The 20263-nt window shown below is 39.4% G+C and overlaps 1 protein-coding gene across 2 annotated transcripts; it reads left to right on the top strand.

Moving 5' to 3' along the window:
* The first annotated feature begins 1 nt into the window (after window position 1).
* On the top strand, window positions 2-20263 carry CFAP298 (cilia and flagella associated protein 298). Of its 2 annotated transcripts, none has more exons than XM_069074906.1 (8): window positions 2-133; window positions 469-666; window positions 9170-9337; window positions 10941-11008; window positions 11621-11779; window positions 17842-17973; window positions 19549-19644; window positions 20010-20263. In XM_069074906.1, the coding sequence occupies exons 2-8, from the start codon at window positions 528-530 to the stop codon at window positions 20118-20120; spliced, it is 873 nt and encodes a 290-aa protein (XP_068931007.1). In that variant the 5' UTR covers window positions 2-133; window positions 469-527; the 3' UTR covers window positions 20121-20263. The 2 variants fall into 2 exon arrangements, with proteins under 2 accessions (XP_068931007.1, XP_068931006.1); XM_069074905.1 differs by having other exon boundaries at window positions 39-185.

Raw genomic sequence — 20263 nt, 5'->3', positions numbered from 1 at the left:
CGAGACGATGACGGGGAGGGCGGGGCGGCGTGAAGTCATTTCCGCGAGCTGGGAGGTGACGGGCCATCTCGTCGCGTCTCCCTGGCGGTGCGGGGGAATCCGGACAGCTCCTGGTCTCGGAGACGTTGAAGCGGTTGGTAACGGTTTGGGGCTTCCGCAGCTCAAATTCCACTTGGGAAGACGAGGTGGGGCGATGGGATAAAGGCCTTCCTCAGCCTCCCCCATTCCCCCACTGCTTCCCCCCCCCCCCACTCCCGACGCTTTGTTGTAGTCGGTCACCCTTAGCAACTGATAGTTCCGGTAGAGGGGGTGGTGTTCTACACTTTCCTAGCTTTCCGAGACTGGGGGATCTCCGCCTCAAACGTCCCTTATTGCCAGCCCCGCTGCCCAGACATCGACACTCTGACCCCAGAGTCAGGAGGTCATGCCTCCCGTTATTAACTGCTCGGGTGTCCTTGTTTCCGATAGCGCCGAGCTGCGCGTGCGCGCTGTCCTTCTGGCCGGTCTCCGGTGCCCCCTCAGCAGTGATGGTTTATCTTCACGTGAAGCGGGGCGACGAGAGCCAGTTTCTGCTGCAGGCGCCCGGGAGCACCCCGATAGAGGAGCTCACCCAGCAGGTCACCAGGATCTACAATGGGAGGCTCAAGGTGGAGCGCATCTGTTCAGGTACCCGCACCCCTGAAGCTTGCTCGGGGTTTTCATCCCTGCGCAGAAATAGGATTCACCTGTTTTGTTGTGGCTGGCTTTTTTTTTATTCTCCCCAGTAAACGAATGTAGACCCAGCCCCAGAATCAACAAGTCCTGAATTTAAGTGCAGTCTCTGACACATACTAGCCTTGTGACCTTGTGCAAGTCACAACTTCTCTAAAACTCTAAAAAAGTTGCAGAACAGTTGGACTTTTGAGTTGCTTATGGTGTAAGCGAGTATTGCTCACAGGAAATTTCTTACAATAATAAAATAACAAGTACCGGTCAAAATATAGACATATAGATATGTCTGTGTATAGATCTAGATTTAAATGGATAGATTAGGTCTGTATCTCCATAGAGATCTATAGAGATGTATTTTTTTTTTTAAATAACAGAAGTCTAGTCTTGGAGTCTGGTTTAAGTCCGGCATCTTGACACACACCAGCTTTGTGAATGTGGATGAGAGTCTCAGTGAGCTAGGAAACTCCCTACAGATGAGTTGCAAATCTGCCTTATGGAGGGAGTTTTCACACTGAAATCATACATATATCTAACTCAACTTTCACCAACAAAACTCCTGCTTTGTTGAAGATTAAGTTTTATTCAGACATTTATACCTATTATGGCCTGGGCCAGGTTCTGAGGAGACAGGGGGAGAAAAGAAGAGAAAGATTTTACAGTCTTCTCAGAGGAAAACATGTATACCAATACATACAAAAATATGCTTTTGTGAGTATGGAAGAGTACTTAATGCCAGGAGTTAGGAGGTCAGGAAAGTCTTGACCTTAAAGGGAACTGGGGGATTCTAAGAAATGGAGATGAGGTGGGTGAATGTTCCAGACTCAAGAAACAACCTTTATTAAAGTAGGACCTGGAATGTTGTGCTAGAGGAATAGTTAGGCCACATTTGATGTTGACTAGGTGACGTAGTCAGGAAGACCTAAATTCAAATCCTGCCCCAGCCACTTACTGTGTGACCCTGGTCAAGTTACTTACTCTTGAACTGGTAGTCGAGGGCAGGATGCTAGATAAAATTTGCCTAGATTTCATCAAAGCATTTTACAGAGTCTCTCATGCTATTCTTGTGGACGAGAGAGAAATGTAGGCTAGATGACAGATGGATTTAGAAATGCCAGAAAATTTCAACATCATTCTGGCAGCATGTCTCCAGTGGAGTGCCTGCTCCCCTGGATTTATGCTTGGCCTTTTGTTGTTTAACAATATAGAGAAAGATGACGTACCTCTTGAAATTTGCAGGTGAGCTAATGCTAGGAGGGATATCTTCCAACCCAGACCTGAGATTCCCTGACTCCTTCCCCAGTAGCGATTCCAAACCTGCTAGAGCCATGTACATGCAAGATATGTAGAAGGTAGATGGATGGTAACTGTGGTGAGGAAAACACTAGCAGCAGAGAGGAACAGGAGAGGCCTCTGGCAGAAGGTGGTGCTTGAGCTGAGTTATGAAGGAAGGCATCACTTCTAAGAGACTGAAGTAAGGAGGGGAGAGTTGACCTGGGGATCAACTGTGCAAAGGCATGGGTCCAGAGATGCAAGCACTGTGACTGGATCATAGCATACATGGAAGGGAATAAAATATAAGAAGACTGGAAAAGAAGAAAGGGGGCCATGTTGTGAAGAGCTTTAAATATCAAACAAAGGACTTGATATTTGGTCTTAGATTTAATTGGGAGCCACTGGCATTTATTGATAGGGAGATTTCTATAAAATCACTTTGCCAGTTGAATGGAGAATGAACTGACATGGGGAGAGAACTGAGGCAGAGAGACCAAATGATTCAGCAAGATTTTTGATAATAAAGTCTGTCATGATATCAAATGGAGAAATGTGATTTGGGTGCTTAATCATACCCAAAGAGTGTTGATTCTATTCAATTTAATTAAACATTTAGTAATTAATTATTATGTGCCAGTCACTGTACTAGAAGCTGGGGATATAAAGACAAAAATTTAATAGTCTGTTCTTAATTTAAAAAGAAATTAATTTTTATTGTTTTTTTGCTTTTTAAAATTTATTTTAGACTTAAATACTAAAATATACGAAAAGAAAAAGAAACATGTATACTTAAATATTGAAACAAATATAAAATAAGAAAAGGGGGAAAAAGCATTACCATGTACACAGCAGAACATAAGAGAGGATTCAGAATAAACAGCAACAAATACCCATTTCAAGAAAGCCTATATAATAACTATGCATTGTGCTGAGAGCAGTCCATCTTTTCTTCCTTTTAAGTTTTCTTTTGTTCTCTGCTTTGCACTTTTAACATTTTTTTTTTTCCCTCTTCTGCCCCCCAGAAGGTTACTAGTTAAGCACGGATATATACATACATACACATATATCTATATCTATAAAGATACACACACAAGTACACATAATAGTCTTTCCATATTTTTTCCAAGTCCAAAAGCTTTTCATTTCCTACACCACAGCAATAGTCCAACCTTACTTATATTGTTGAGTTATTTTAAATAGTCTAAAACAACGTTGATGAATATGGCTGACACACAGTGTAGTTTCCCTATTTTTCTCTTTTGATTCAAACTATTTTGAATTTTGACTTTGTCCAAGATCATGATTGCTACCCTGCTCCTTTTTCCCTAACAAATTCTACCCTAATCTTTATTTTATGTTTGTGCATAGCTTATTTCCTATCCCTCCTGACTCCGCTATCTCCTGCTACCTTTCCCTCCTCTTACTTAACCTACCCCCACTCCAAGGATCCCTCCTACTCCCATTAATCTAAACACCCTTCTGTATCCTTGCTTTAACCCCTTTCCTCACGCTCCCCTCTGAAGATCCCTCCCTTATCCTTTCCCCCTGTAGTCCATTCTTTCAAGGAGCTCAGTTGTCCCAGCATGTTCATATGCTATGTACAAAAGAAATGCAGGGTAATTTGGGAGATGCTGGAGGTCGGCAAAAGCCTCCTGTAGAAGGTGGTGCCTGAGCTGAACTTGAAAGGAAAGTAGGGATTTTAATAGGCAGAAGGAAGGAGGGCGAGCCCACTCTAGGCATGGGGGAGAGCCAGTGCAGAGTCGCAGAAGCAGGAGAGGGAGTGTTATCAGTGAGGACTACAGAAAGAAAACCACTTTGATGAGACCATAATGTACTAGGAGGAGAGTTATATAAAGTAAGACAGGAAAAGTTGTTGGATCCAAGTTGTGAACAGCTTCAAATGCCAGACATTTGAGTTTGTATTTGGTCCCGGAGGTTATAGGGAACCACTGGAGCTTCTTGAGCAGGAAAGTGAATTTTTGTCACACCTGTGCTTTAGGAGGACAACTTGTTTACTCCTTTCTTCTCTAGCTTCCACTTATGAGTTCTTAGATTACTTTTTACACTGTGACAAAAGAATTCTAAATGTAGTCCAAACTCTTACATGTGGGAATCATTGAACTTTGTTGTATTGTCTCAAGTCTTAAGGGTTGTTTAGCCTTATGATTGTTTAGCAGGGTACAGAATCAGAGTCGGCATGGCAGGAACAGGAGTGCAGCACCTGGTTCCATTCACTCAGTGGTTACAAGCACAGGGATTGTTAGAATGTCAGGAGATGTGATTGATCACTTTCTGCTGCAGTGTGTCAGCTGTACCTCCAGCTCTCAGGCCAGGATCTCCTGGAAAATAGAGGAATTCCATCAGATCTAGATAGTATAATCATTACACATATCATATCGAATAATATGAAAATTATTTTGAATTATATGAAAAAGATTAGTTGGCCCTGCAGCCCTTCCTCTTTTTGCTCCATTCCTCCCAGAACGTCCATCTTAATGAGGCCAGCCTTGTTCCTTCTTTCCTTCCTCTCTGGACTCCACTCTTGACTTTTTTCTCTCTCCCTTTCTCTCCTCACCCACCCTTTTCAGCTTCCTTTTAGGTGCTGGCTTCTCTCTGTATACTTTGCTTATAAGCCCCTCATGGGCAGGGACTTTTGTTCTTCTTGCTTGTATTTGTATTCCCAGCCCTTAGAAGCATCCCTGGCCCAGAGTACGTGCTTAATAAATGCTTCTTAATGACTTTAATGGTTGCAAGATAGATTGATCAGAGGGGGACATACTTGATATAGGGAGCCCAATCAAAAACTTGCAGTAGTCCATGCAAGCAATGCTGAGAACCTGAACTGGTCATAGAGTTATTGATCTAGAGCTGGAAGAGACCTTGGTCACCAATGAATCCAAAACCCCTTATTTTGCAAATGAGGAAAGGGCCAAAGGAGACTAACAAACCTGGAGTTATGTGACACCAGAACCATTGCTTTTACCACTGCACTGTGCTACCCCTGGGGCAGTTTGGTGGCACAGTAGAGAGAGCACTGAGTCCAGAATCAGGAAAACCTGAGTTCAAATCTTGCCTCACATACTAGCTGGACAGGTCACTGTTTGCCTTGGTTTCCTCATCTGTAAAATGAGCAGGAGAAGGAAATAGCAAACTACTCTGTATCAGCAAGCACCCCAGCGTCCCCAGGGTGGCTGCCAACACAGGTTCTTAGATCTGCTTTGTTAAAGGAAAGCAACTCAAAATGGGTTAACAAGCTTACTTTAATCAGTCAAATATGTATCATTTACCTAGTTCAGGGGGAAAAAGTCAGCACCCCGAACTTCAGAATATACAGACAGAATTATCAAGTAGACAGGTTTCCAAACTGTCCAACCATTACATCCATACCAAATCAACATCTGGGTTTTTCAAAGCCAGGGGGCTCTCAACAACGGCTTCCCAAAGTCTCATCTGATCAAATCACAGAACACTTCTCAAAGTGAGCGGCAAAACAAAGCCTCACATCAGGGCTTATATAGCCTTCTCCTGGCCCAGAGAATGTAACAACCTTCTGGACCCACTGGCCAATCAAAAAGTATCTACTGAAAAACAAGCCTCCCACCCCAGGCTCCAGGTGCACTTTAGCCTAGGGGCAGGGAGATCTTTAAATTTACATTTCTATTACACACTCCAGTATGTTTGGTAAGAAAACCCCAAAATGGGGTCATGAAGAGTCAAACAGGACTGAACAACAACAACATGCTGCCCCTTTGTTCGACAGCTACAGTGAGATTACGGAGGACTCATGTCCCTGAGAGTGAAGAAAAGGGGATGGACATGAGATATGTTCAGGAGATGTCACCTCGGCTTCTGTATCTCAGTGTCCTAAGGCGCCTCAGGCTCAGCATATCCAGTTCCTCCTCAAATTCACCTCCTGCAGAACATCCCACTTTGTGTTGAGAACACCACTATCCATCCTTCCAGCTGTTCTACTCTACAGCCTGAGTCGCCCAAATCTTTTCTTCTTCAATCTACATATATCACAAATTTCTGTCTTGTTAATTGTATTCCATAGAATCCTAGTTTAGATGTCAGCCTGCAGGACTGTGCCTATGATTCTGTTCATTAACATCTTGGGTGAGGGCAGGAAAAATCCCAACACAAGGGCTAGAAGGGGAGTATAAGATCATAGCTATAGAACTGAAAGGTATGTGAAATATCATCTCATCCAAACCCTTCATTTTACAGATGAGGAAATTGTGATCCTACAGAGGCAAAGGGATTTGCCCAGAATTATGTAGGAAAAGTGACAAGGCTAGGCTTCAAATCCAAGTCCTCTGACTACTCCATGTCTGGCACGCCTTCCCTAGATGTCACATTGCTAATTGGCTCATAGATTTCATTCTGTATATCTCTGTGGCTCCAGATCCTCCTGTTCTTTCTTACTTCCCCTTTTCTGTAAGTGTTAACACCATCATCCATGTTTCCATTCTCAGACACTGCCTTGTCTCTCTCCTCCCCATCTTCCACCTCAACTTTTAACCAGGTGCCAAGTTCTGTCACAGAATTTCAGAGTTGAAAAGGAGCTCAGATATTACTTATTTCAACCTTTAACCTGAATAGAACTCTCTCTAACCTCCTCAGCAAATGAACGGATGAAAAAACATGTTTTAAGCACTTGGTAAATGCAGAGAGCATTGTGCTGAGTGCTAGGATTACAAATAGAGAAGAATCTCTTCTCCCAAGGAATTAGCCTTTCACAGGAGGAACACATGTAGGAAGTTCAGCCACAGTCAGATGAAAACACTCAATGGTCCTTACGGTGTGACAGCAAAGAATATGGCAGTGTATTTTCTAAGTAGTCAGCCAACCTCCACTCAAAGATTTTCATTGATGGGAAACTCACTACCTTATCAGACAGTCTATTTCACTTTTGGACAAGTATAGCGATTAACTTCTACATGGAGTAAAAAATCTTCCTCTCTGCAACTTCTAATTGTTCTTCCTAGATCTTTTTTTTTTTTTTAAGCAATCAGGGTTTAGTAACTTGCTCAAGCTTACACGGCCAGTTATTTCTGGGTGTGGTGCTGAGTGTCGGAGCCCAGGATTCGATCTCTAGATCATCCTAACACTGGCGCCGGTGCTCTTACTCACTGAGCCACCTGGCCGCCCCTAAGCAATTGGGGTTAAGTAACTTGCTCAAGGTTATATGGCCAGGTGTTTCTGGGTGGGTGCCTAGATCTTTCTTCAGCAGTTATATCTTGAGTCTCTCCCCCTCCAGAATGAACATTTCCTAGTTCCCTCAACTGATTATACTTCTCTAACAGTTTTCATGTTTGTTCCATCCTTTACATTTACACCATCACTACTCTAGCTCCTGCCCTTATCTCTTTTTAGCTGAGCTACTATAATAACCTCCAAACTGATCTTCTTGCCTACGGTCTATCCTCCCTCTCCAGTCCATTATTCACATCGCATTAGTAAAATTATTCGGACAACAAGGGACCATGCCCTTCTACTGCCAAAATAAAGTATAGATTTCTTATCCATAATCAGTCTCTGATTTACCTTTCTATGCTGTTTTGTAGTCAAACTATTCTGCTTTGTAAAGCCACTTGTTTTGCTCATCACCTTTTCTGTCTCTGTGCCTTTGCTTTTTTCTTTATCTTGGGTAAAAAATCTTCTGCACATCAGTTTGGCATTCTTTAATATGTGATTTTTATCTTACTCTTTACTGCTCTTTGGTTTTGTAAATTGAAGGTTTAATGCTATCAAACCTAAATGAGTTTATTTGGAGGTTCATGCCTGTTGGTGCCCTTTAGGTTTTGTTGTACTGCAGTCTATCTCAATTCTGGGACCTTCTTGCACAGTTTGCTAAAATGTGGTCATTGGGCTCTCTGAAACATTTTTGGGGATACCAATAATTCTGGGGTTCTCTCTCTGAGTTCAGTTCCTTGTTTCCATCATCTTTGCTTGGCAAAGCTTTCAAACACCAGCTGTGTGAGGAGAGGGAGGGGGGAGCATTGCAATTATTTTGTTGTTCTGGTTCTCCTACCATTTTATTTTGCCCTATAATACAAGTTTCAACTCACTGCATCCAGTTTTGTTTATATTCTCCACAAATACTTCTAACTCAAAAATAGTTTCATTGTCATTTTATTTTGTTCTTTCTTCACTGATATCAGTTTTTCCTTTTTTCAGTTTGTTTCTTATCCAGATTGATATGTTCTATAATATACATTTATTTCAAGGGCTATAGTTTAATTTTTTTCCCCTTTCTGGATACTTCATGGTTTTTTAGATCCTTGTTTGTTTATTTTGTTGGAGCATTTTTAGTTCATTGATTTCTTTGAATATATATTTTCCTTTCCTGTGAGTTTTTTTTTTAAGCTTGACTTAAGAGTTGCTTGTTAGTGTTTTTGAGGGGGATAATTGGAGAACTGGTCTGTGCTCAGATGCACAGGTGCTGTTAAATAATCTAGTCATTCCTCATGTGCTTCTCACTTTCCTCTCTGTTTAATCGTTTTTTGTATATATATCTTTTCCCTACCTATTAGCTTTTCAATTCCAAAGAGCAATTATCATGTTTATCCTTGTTTCATCAATAAAAAAAGTGAGTTATATATGGTATGTGTTTAATAAATATTTGTTGAACTACAGCCAATCAGTGAAAGTCATAGAGAGACAGATTCAATATGAAGAAAAACTATAATAATTAGAGCTATTCAAAAAAATTTGCATTCCTACTTAATCTGTGCTTAATTCCCTCTTATGAAGTAGTCAGGCAGGAACTGGATATTATCAAGGAGATTCCAGCATCTGCTGGTGGGTGGTTGGATTTGATGACCTTTAAATTCTCTTCCAACTCTAGAATTCTAAAAAAAAAAAAATGTATATGAAAAAGGCATTCACAAGCTGATAAGTGGAAAGAGCTCTTCACTAGAAGTTTCAGGACCTTGATTCCAGTCCTAGTTCAGTCATTTCCTCCCGTTGTAACTTGGATACATTTCTTACTCTCTTTGAACCTTAGGTTTTTCCTTTGTAAAATGTAGGATAATGAGAGCAGTAATACTTCATAGTATTGCTATATCTGTAACAAGTAAGATTGTATCTAAAAGTCCTTTTAGTTACTATGTTATTCAGATATGTGATGGTAATATAGCTCTGAAATATATTTTCTAATTTTCTTTTTTGTCCATATTTCAAGAAATGGAAGAACTAGCAGACCATGGCATATTTCTGCCACTTAATATGCAAGGACTAACAGATGAACAAATTGAGGAACTGAAATTAAAGGACGAATGGGCTGAAAAATGTGTACCTAGTGGGGGCTCAGCTTTCAAGAAGGATGAAATTGGACGAAGAAATGGTCATGGTAATCAAGCCATAAATAACTTTTTTCTTCTATGTGTCTGAGTAAGTTTGGGCAATATTGATAATTAGAAAATGTAGTACTTTATTATCTTTCAGTTGAAAAGTAGTCTCAACATTTTAACACAGTTTTTTTTTTTAAGCAATCGGGGTTAAGTAACTTGCTCAAGGTTACACGGCCAGTTATTTCTGGGTGTGGTGCTGAGTATCTGAGCCCGGATTTGATCCAGGTCATCCCAACACTGGAGCCGGTGCTCTTACTCGCTGAGCCACCTGGCCGCCCCATTTTAACACAAATTCACAAGCACAAACTTAATTTTATGTGTTCTTATCATAAGACACCAGTCTGATAATATGCAGGATTAGATAAGTATAGCTCATGAGTTCTTGTTATCATACCGTGGCAGCTATATTTTAAATATAGTGTGGAGCAATATTTACTGGGGAAATTTTTAGGTCTGCATTCTGTTAAGGTTTGCAGAAGTGTGAGTTTGTTTAAATGGCCTCTTGATCTGTACAGAAATAGGAAGAAGAATGCAGATATATTTTAGTCCCACTTTATTGTGAGGAGCCATATCTCTCTGTGACCCAGCACTTTAGAGATGACTCATTAGCCCTTAATCATATCTGGAATGCAGTTATCCCCTTAATATATGAGAGATGGAGGCATAAAATTGTAAAATATCAACTAGATTACACTCTTCATGAAAACTAAGCCCTTATAAGTAAAAATTGAATTGAGAAAAATTTCAACCACTCAGATGTTTCTTGAGCATCTTTTGTGTACTTGGCATATTTAGAAATACTCTGTTTCATGAAGCCTCTGAAAATTGAAAATACAGTCCTTTTAAGGAGTTTATGACCTAAAGTGACCTTTGAAAACTGATAATGGTAGAAGCATTTTAGTTCAGCTTACATTTATTAAGTGCCTGTTGTGTGCAAGATATTGTTTTCAGCTGAGGTGATCCAAAGGTGGAAATGAAGAATGATCTCTGCCTGCAAGAAGCTTGCATTGTGCTGGAGGGTGCTATTGTTGTATCCTTTCAATCTCTACCTGTTCATCTATAAACTTGCTCTCTATTCTCTGTAGAGCAAAGAAGTGAAATTCAGAAAGAATACTAATTCTGAATATAAGGAAAGCCAGTTTAAGCAATGACTATTTTAAATTGGCTGCTAACTTTTGGAGTAAAATTGCCTGTCACAAATATTTTCAGTATGCAATTGATGTCTGAAATACATGAGGGTTCAACTTGGTTTTCTTGTGTCTCTTGGTTTCTCAACTGAAAATTTTCAACTTCTCTTTAAATAAAGGAATTCTGACTATTCTCACTGCTTTCCATTTTTTTAGCCTACAAATCTTCCTCCATATCATTGCTTCCCAAACTTTGCCATTTTGCAAAAAAATTATAATTGTGAAGAGATCCTGTCTTTACCCAGCTATGTAGTCTAGCTACTGCCCTTAACATACCACCTTCTTGAATCCACTACCATAACATAACATAACATAACCTGTCATTAAACTTGCTACCAGATGCCCACTAATTAGAATTAAAGCATGTATCATATTTAAAGCTTCTCATAAAAAGTTATCACTTCTTATTTTTAAGCTCCAAATGAAAAAATGATGCAAGTTTTGAAGAAGACTGTAGAAGAAGCTAAAGCATTAATATCTAAGGTAATGTTACATGTACTAACCCTTCCAGCTTGAAATGCTTCCACACTTAGCCTTAGCCTCTTTTTGGGTTTGTCTGCTTTTTGCTCATGAAGATTAAAAGTAGCAAGGTGTGATGAGAATTAATGAACTCTGAGTGCAGATTGAAGTGTATACTTTTTCACTTTCTTTGATTTTTCTTGCCTTTTTTTTCATAACATGGCTAATGTGGAAATATGTTCTGCATGAGGTATTTCTATTACTTTTGGTAAATATGTAGTTCACAAGTGAGACATGGATTAATACGTATTTTATTTTTTAATTATTTAAAATAAGTGTTAATGAGAAGTTTAACTAGTATATCCATAGATTAGTCTTGTGTATGCTTAGTGTTAATTAGATTGTTTTATTGGGGAAAAGACATTCCTCTTATTATTAGTGTGGATTTGTTTTTGATTCAAGAATTTGAGGGAAGAAGTTAAAAGGCATTTTTTCCCCTGATGGAATTATGGTTTGTTTGGTTTTTTTTAGTTATTTGTCTTTACTTTTAAATGAGTACAAAATGTAATCACAATATAGGAGCTGCTTTGTTTATAGTTGTATTATACTTAAGTAGTAGTGTTTGCTCAATTTCAGAAACAAGTGCAAGCTAATGTATGTGTTACTATGGAGATGGTGAAAGATGCACTGGACCAGCTTCGAGGAGCTGTAATGATTGTGTATCCAATGGGATTGCCACCATATGATCCAATTAGAATGGAGTTTGAGTATAAAGAAGATTTGTCAGGAACTCAGGTATGTAGTTGTCATGTGTGATATGGATTTATTTCCTCTGAATAAGGAAATGGAGTTATTTATAAAATATAGGAGTTCTGCTTTATACATTTTTTTTTTAATAATCCCACACTTGGAAGGGGTTTAAAAGTCTATCACTTTGACTTCTGAAGTACAGGTTGTCCCAGAAAGTCTTCAGTGCAGTTTTAAGCTTTAATACTTAATAGTAATTGTTTAATTAATACTAATTTAATACTGATTAACACTTAAAACTGCATCAAGACATTTGGGATACCTTGTATATGTGGTCAGAAGGAATTTAGTACAGCAATAACACATTCTGTTCTTTCATTAAACATTTAGTAAACATCTACTATGTATAGTGCTAGACTTTGTGGGATACAAAGGTATTATTCCTTGCTATGAAGAAGCTTACGATCTAGTGAGAGAAATGACATGTATACAATAACTATAATACAGATTAAGATGTGGTAATTTCATAAGAGTTATAAAAATGCATACTAGAATTTGGAATGAGTTTGGAGGAAACTATGCCCAAGTAAGGGAATCAGGAAAGTCTTCACACAAGTGGCATCTGAACTAGGCCTTAAAGAATGGATCAGATTTCAGTAGCCAGAAATAGGGGTAAATAGAGGGCAAGTCAAACTGAAAGGATACAAAAGAATGATAGAATGTATATATATATATATATATATATATATATATATATATATATATATATGGAATTTCAACCTGTCCAATTAAATTGTAGCATAGGGGAGTAGCATAAGGTAAGTATGGTTGGTTTGGACAGTAGAGAGCTACTAAAAGTTTTTCAGCAGGGGAGTGAATGATTTGATCAGAGCTATGCATTCATTACATCAATCTCTAGCAGCAGTTTATAGAATGTATTGAAGAGAGTCAAGGAGACTATGGGAATAGGCTAGGCAAGAGATTATGAGTGTCTGAGGGTGGAACCCTTGGGAGTAGAAGGAGGAGACCTAGCAAAAGATAATTCAGGCTAGAATCTATAGGATTTTGTGACTAAGTGTATGGGATGGAGGGGAGAGGGAAAGGGGAAGGAATCATCAAGAGTTCCGCCGTTTGAGGGTGGCTAGGTGGCGCAGTGAATAGAGTACCAGCCCTAGAGTCAAGAGGACCTGAGTTCAAATCTGGCCTCAGACACTTAACACTTACTAACTGTGTGACCTTGGGCAAGTCACTTAACCCCAGTTGCCCTCCAAAAAGAAAAAAGAGAGTTTCACAGTGAAACCTGGCTAACTGGGAGACTATTGGTGACACTAACCAAAATTAGAAATTCGGGAAGAAGGGATCACAAAATAGGATCTTGAAAAAAAATAACTATACATAGGGAGTGGGAAATGGAAACACCCTTGTGAAGGAACAAAAGTTAGAGGTAAATAGAGAACAGAATAAAACCAGAGGGAGAGAGTTTTAAATGTAGCCACCATCAACTACTGAAGGGTTGAAGAAATTGAGAAAAAGCCATCGAACCTTTCCATTTAGTGTTTATTAATTACCTTTGAAATAAAAGTTGTAGTTTAGTAGTAATAGCATAAACTATATTGTTTAGGATCAAAGGCATGGGGGTAAAATGAAGACAGTGAAAATAGGCTACTTTTTCTAGGAATTTAGCAATGAACAGGGTTACTGGAATGTAGAAATGATCTGGGACCAAAGGCACAAGTAGAGAGGGAAGGAACTTTTCATTCTCCAAAATAGGAAAAAAAAAAAAGAGGAGATAAGTAAAGGAAACTGAAATTATTTTTAGTTGTTAGGGGAAAAGTAGAGGAAGTTTATGACTGCAGTATTCTCAGTAAAGTTAGAAACTAAGTCATCTTCTGAGAGTTAAAGGGGCAGACTTTGGGCCAAGATCCCTGCCTGAACAGAGGCACAGTACTCAACTCCCATGTATCTACTCCAGCAAAATTCTGATGTTCTTATGAGACTGAGTGATGATTAAGAAACCACAGTGACTTCTACCTGGAGCTGTACAAAAAGTCATCCTCAATTCTTTGGGAAATAGAAAAGAGACCTGTCAATAAATCTAGTGCCAGCAGAAGCCAGACACACATGTAGCCTTCAAGGTTTTATGTCCAGAAGAAGCACCAAAGTTGTCAGAAGTCCCGCAGATTGTCAGAAACCCACATTAGAGACCTTGTTTGGGTTTTTTTTTTTTTTATCCTTTTGGAGGGGGGAAAGCAGAGCAGTTGGGGTTAAGTGACTTGCCCAAAGTCACCCAGCTAGTAAGTATTAAGTGTCTGAGGCCAGATTTGAACTCAGGTCATATGACTCCAGGGCTGGTGCTCTATTTAGTGTGCCACCCAGCTGCCCCTACACTTGGAGACCTTGGAAACTGGCTGGTTGTTGTCTGTTCTTGAAGAATACCAAAATGATACAGTGTGTCCTACTGTGGCTGATGAGACTAATACAGGTTTGGAATGCTCTGCCACAGGTTGGGCACTAATAGTCCATGTGAACTTTTGGAGTGGACGTGGCTCTAAATTTGTGCATTTCACATTTCTTTTGAGCTACTGCAATTCTGTTTTCCTCACAGAGCACAACACCTTCTTTGATGCAGGCACACCGTGCTGGGTGGCTCGTGCCAGTGTCTCCCATGTCTCAGTCAATTCCAAAATTCTTTAGAGAGACCTTGAGAGTGACCATTGCTTCTTATGACTTCTGTGTGAATGCTTGCCTTGTGTGAGTTCCCTATAAAATTGTCTTTTAGGCAAACATACATTTGGCATTCAAGCAATATGACCAGCTCATCAGAATTGTACTCTCTGCTGTTTAGTTTTAACACTTGGCAATTCATCTAAAGAAAGGACCTCAATGTCCGGTACCTTATCCTGCCAGGTGATCTTCAGAACCTTCCTAGGACAATTTAAATGAAAGTGGTTTAGTTTCCTGGCATGGTGCTGGTAAACTGTAAAGGTTTCAGAGGCATACAACAATGAGGTTGGGACAATTTAGACCTTCAGTTGATTAGGCAGCCTAATGCCTCTTCTCTCCCACACTTTTCCTTTCAAGCCTCCTAAACACTAAGCTTGCCCTGGCAATGTACACATCAACCTCATTATCTGTGTACATCCCTAAAAAGTATACTGCCAAGGTAAGTGGACTTATCCACTGTATTCAAAATATTTAGATTTACTGTAACTGATGGTTCCATGTATGAATGGTGTGGTGCTGACAGGTGGAGAACCTGTCAAAAGCAGCAGAAAATAAATTCATATTCTGTTGTATCTCAGCTTCAGAGGCTTCATTGAGTGTACAATCATCTGCAAACAAAAAGTCTCACCCTACCTCTCCCTCTACTTCAGTCTTGGGTTTTTAGCCTTTTCAAGTTAAATAGTTTACTGTCAGTGCAGTTGCTGACCTTGATACCATTTTCATCGTCCTTGAAGGCATCCAACAACATGGCTGAAAACATCATGCTAAAAGCATAGGAGCAGGCACATAGCCCTGCTTCACTCCATTGGTTACTGGGAAAGTACAAGAGCATCATCTGTTATCTAGAACCTGTGCAAGCCTGCCATTATGAAACTGATGTACAATATTGATAAATTTCTCTGGGCAGCCAGATTTTGCCTTGATTTTCCATAAGCCCTCAATAACTGACAGAATCAAAGGCCTTGGTCAAGTCGAGCCTTGGTTGTATATAGACCTTTTTTGTATTCCTGGTGTTTCTTCCAGAGTTGTCAGGCAGCAAACACTAACCAGCAGTTCCTTGGCCTTTTCTGAAGCCACTGTGGCTCTTAGGTAGATGGCCATCTTCCTGGTGAAGGATCAGCCTATTAAGGAAGCCTCTGGCAATGACTGAGAGAAAGAGAATACCCCTGTGATTGTCACATGGCAACCTATTTCCTTTTCCTTTAAAGAGATAGATAATGGAGGCATCCTTGAACTCCTGGGGGATAACTTCCTCTTCCCATATAACCCAGAAAATTTCTGTCACCTATTATATAAGCAGTGGACTCCCTACCCCCTACCTTACAAATCTCAGCTGGAATAGAATCAGCACCAGGTGCTTTGCCATATGAGTGGAATCTAATGGCGTTCAAAACCTCTTCAGTTGGAAGTTCAGCTAGAGAGGAATTGACTTCAGCCTGAGGTCGGTGGCTTTAGTATTGATTGATGATGGTCTGTTGAGAGCACTGTGGAAATGTTCAGCCCGTCTCCCCAGGATCATGTCCTTATCACTAATCAATGTGACTCCAACAGCACTAAGTAGTTAGGATACACTACAGGTCTTTGGCCCATAAATAGCCTTCAGGGCATTATAAAAGCATTTTTGATTGTTCTGTAGATGTAAAACTGAATTTCATCTGCCTTCTTACTGAGCAAAAAATCCTGCCTCTCTATAAGTTTTGCTTGCACTTTACTTTTATAAAGTTAGATACTGCCTTCTTAGAGACATATGAACTAGCCTACTTATGTGAACTGATGCTGAGTGAAGGCAGCAGAACCAGGAGAACACTGTACACAGTAACAGCCTCAATGTGCAGTGACTAACTTTGATCGACATCTCTTAGCAATGCAAGAATCTAAAACAACTCCAAAAGACTCATAATGGAAAATACTATCTACATGCAGAGAAAGAAATATGGAGTCTGAATGCAGATTGAAGCATATTATTTAATCTCTTTTTTTTCTTTTGTTTCTTCTTTCTCATGGTTCTTCCCATTAGTTCTAATTCTTTACATCATGACTAATGTAAAAATATGTTTAATATGAATGTATAAGTAGAGCCTATATCAGAGTGCACACTGTCTTGTGGAGGGGGGAAGAGGAGGGTGAGAAAATTCAAAACTCAAAATCTTATGATGAATGTTGAAAACTAACAATAAATTAATTTAAAAAAAAATAAAAAGGAAAAGGTCAACAGTGTGGCAGACCTAGTGAGTGGTTGAAGGATATGATAATTGAGGTTTGTTGTAGTTGAAAAAATGAAGAGACTATTAGGACTGAATGTTCTTCTGCAGCTCAATGTCATGTCAGCTCCCGGGATTGAGCTTTGGGAGCCTTTTTCTATTTCTTCTCTTAATAGTAAAACATGGTTTCTGTGATATCCCAAAGTCAGCACTGACTCTCAAAGATTCAGAATCAGGAGGCATTTTTTGGGGGTGAAGGGGGATGTGCCAGGGTCCCTACTACTGCGGAGAGTCAGAGCTACCATGCCAGTCAGCTGGGAGGAACAGGGGACTGCAGTCTGGTGAGATGGGAGACCTGATCTCTAAAAAAGATTGGAACCAGTTCGGATCCCTTTGTGCCTGAATGTGCACAAACAGTCTGGTTTTAATGGTCTCTTTATGTCATATCCAAAAAGTCTTCGAGACAAAGATAATAACTCCCATTTATATGGGACTTTAAGGTTTACTAAATAGTTTCCCAACAAGAAATCTGTGGAATAGGAACTATAATTATCCCCATTTTATAGATGAGAAAACTCAGAGAGGTAAAGTAACTTGCCCAGGATTATGTAGTTAATAAGTGACAGGGCTGAGAGTTGAACCTGCATCTCTGATCTCCAAATCCAGGGCTCTCTCTTCTATATACACTGCCTTCCCTGTTACCTTAGGAAAGTTGATTAGAATGAAATGTGGCTCCAAAGCAGGAAATTAATGCTCATGAGTTTAAAAGGCTGAAATAATAAGACAAGTGTTTTAGATGCTGGCAAAAAGTCAGGATTTTAGGTGTCTCTAGTAGATTGGTGTTTGTGTGGAGTGAGCAATAAGCCAAGCTGTGCTGTTTCAAAATTTGATAATGCACATTTGAATGGTGTGGCAGCCCAAAGTTTGAATAGTCTCTTAAAAGTAAATATCTTTATGCTTTTTAATTACCTTCATCCAAATCTTTCTCCTCCCAGAGAGCCATTTCTTGTAACAAAGAATTTTAAAAGGCAAAACAAAAAGCAGTTTTGCAAAATCACCAACATATCAGCTGAGTCTCAGAGGTACATGCAGTATTTCCTAACCATAGTCCCCCATCTCTGCATAAATTAGAGTGAGAGGCAGGGGCAAACCTGTCCTGAAGCTGATTCTTTTAATTCATTACAGGCTGGACTTCAGATCATTGATGAATCAGAGGCACAAATGTGGTGGGCTGCAAAGGAGTTAAAAAGAACTCAGAAACTTTCAGACTATGTGGGGAAAAATGAGAAAACTAAAATCATTGTCAAACTTCAGCAAGTAAGTAGTTTTTAATGTTTCATTATCTTTACGTTTTAGCTTTAACTGGTTGGTTATTTTCTAACTAGTGAAAAGTTATAATAAATCTTGAGATTTTTAAATCAGTGATGCAAACATTATAATTTTATAGGCCCAAGGCTTTAAGTAAATAAGTCTACATAAAAATATCTATTATGCTCACCTACAAAAGGAAAAGGAACTTATAAAAGTAGCTTAGAGTTAACTTTTAATTTTTTTCTTTTTGGGAGGGGAGAAGGGAGGGCAATTGGGGTTAAGTGACTTGCCCAAGGTCACATGGCTAGTAAGTTTTAGGTGTCTGAGGCCAAATTTGAACTCAGGTCCTCCTGACTCCAGGGCTGGTGCTCTCTTCACTGCACCACCTATCCACCCCTTAATTTATTATTTTTTTTTGCATACAAAGTTGAATTATTTGAAATGCTGTAGGAAAATTAAAATGTATTTAAAATAGAAAAATATGGGCACTGTGGCAAAATCCTGATGAGGAATTGGGAATGTTTAGTGACATTTTTCAAAACTGTTAAACTGATTAAAAATCATCAATACAGAAGGAGGCTGCTTTCAGTGTGCTCCAAGCTCCTGAAATAGATTGATATGTTCATAGTATGATGGAGATCAGATGGACCATATCTAAGTCCTGAAAAAATAAAATGACTAATGTCCTGGGGACAGTTGTTGATCTTGTCCTCATAGGGAAAGAGGCAGCTCGATGTCATTGGAGAGAGCTGCATTTGGAGGCAGGAACCTCTGAAGTCCTTGTCATTTTAAAATCTTTGATCCTGTGAATTTTAAACCTTCCTTAAAGACTGAGGTTGCCATAACTCCAGACCCCCCAGGAGCCACAGGGCTGTCCCTACAGTGACTTCATCTAAATTGTTCTATTTCAGGTCAACTCCTAGTACTAGAATGGGTTATTTCCTAAAGAACCCAAGAATCTTAGTGCTCAGAAGGGACCTTAGGTATCCGCTGATCTAGTCCCCTCATTTTCCAAGTGGAGAATCTGAGACCCACAGAAGTGAAGAAACTTGCTTATTCAAGGTGACATAGCAAATAAGTGGAAGTAGGGGAATGCAAACTAAGTTCTTCTGATTCTAAATCCAAATGTTCTTACCCTGCTGACCTTTTGATGAAATTTGGTCTTCAGTAAAGACCCCACTGCCAACTTAAGGTTTGTTTTATAAAAGATATTAACAAATGGGATACAAAAATCTTTCAAGAAATACATGGTTAGTCACAAATAAGAATCCATGTCATTGACAAAATAGAGGAAAATGAGAGGGAGTGACAGGTACCAGGGACAACAGAGGGATAATTCAATTACTGATGTATTGTACCCAGGGAATAGGAAAAGATCCAGAAGGAGGAAGGCCTCAGCACCTCGGGGAGGTCCTCTGGGGAGGATTTATGGAACGTGAACAAGAATCACACAAGATGAGCAGTTTAACAGCTTGTTATCTGTGTGGTTGAAGGGAATTCTCCCCATTCTCCCACAGACTCATTGAAATAGAAATAAATTTTACTTTAATTTGCTTCTTAATGTTTTCCACTTTTCAACAGAAAGGTCAAGGAGCTCCAGCCCGGGAGCCTGTTATAAGTAATGAAGAACAAAAACAGATGATGCTGTATTATTACAAAAGGCAGGAGGAACTCAAGGTAACACAAAAAAAGGCTGCTTTTTATCAGAGGTCTAGTAAGGCTAGAAGGTGCTTTTTATCAGAGGTTTAGTAAGGCTAGAAGGCCAAATTCTTTTCCCAAGATCATCTGCAGTAGAGAGCAAGCAATATTCCTGGGGAGAAAGTTGGCCAGAGTTTTGGATAAGGGTGTAGATCCAGGAGCTCAAGATGGTCTTCTTTTATCTGTGAGCTTCCTTTTACATCTCCCAAAAGCCTTGGAACCTGAATATGAGGTTGTCAGTGGAAAGCCTTAGGGAGAACACCAAGCACATTTTTTATTCTTTCTCATGCTTTATTATGAACCTTTCTAACGTACTTCAAGTAAAAACACATTTTTCCCCCCAGAAATTAGAAGAAAATGATGATGACTCCTGTCTAGATTCTACATGGGCAGACAACACTGCTTTAAAGAAACATTTTCATGGAGTAAAAGACATAAAGTGGAGACCAAGATGAAATTCCGTATTGAGCTGATGTTATTTTTAAAAATTAACTGGCCTTTCATTGTTAATAAAAGCTTTATGACAGAAATTTAGATTTCAAGTTGTTTAGCTTAGAGTTTAAACTATGAATTATTAAAAATTTTTATGAATAATAAA

Source organism: Petaurus breviceps, unplaced genomic scaffold, assembly GCF_028583685.1.
Source record: "Petaurus breviceps papuanus isolate PSGF00001 unplaced genomic scaffold, PetGlider_PUasm1.0 90897, whole genome shotgun sequence".
Lineage (NCBI taxonomy): Eukaryota > Metazoa > Chordata > Mammalia > Diprotodontia > Petauridae > Petaurus > Petaurus breviceps.
The sequence above is the reverse complement of the archived record's forward strand: the minus strand, read 5'-3'. Positions and strand labels throughout refer to the sequence as shown.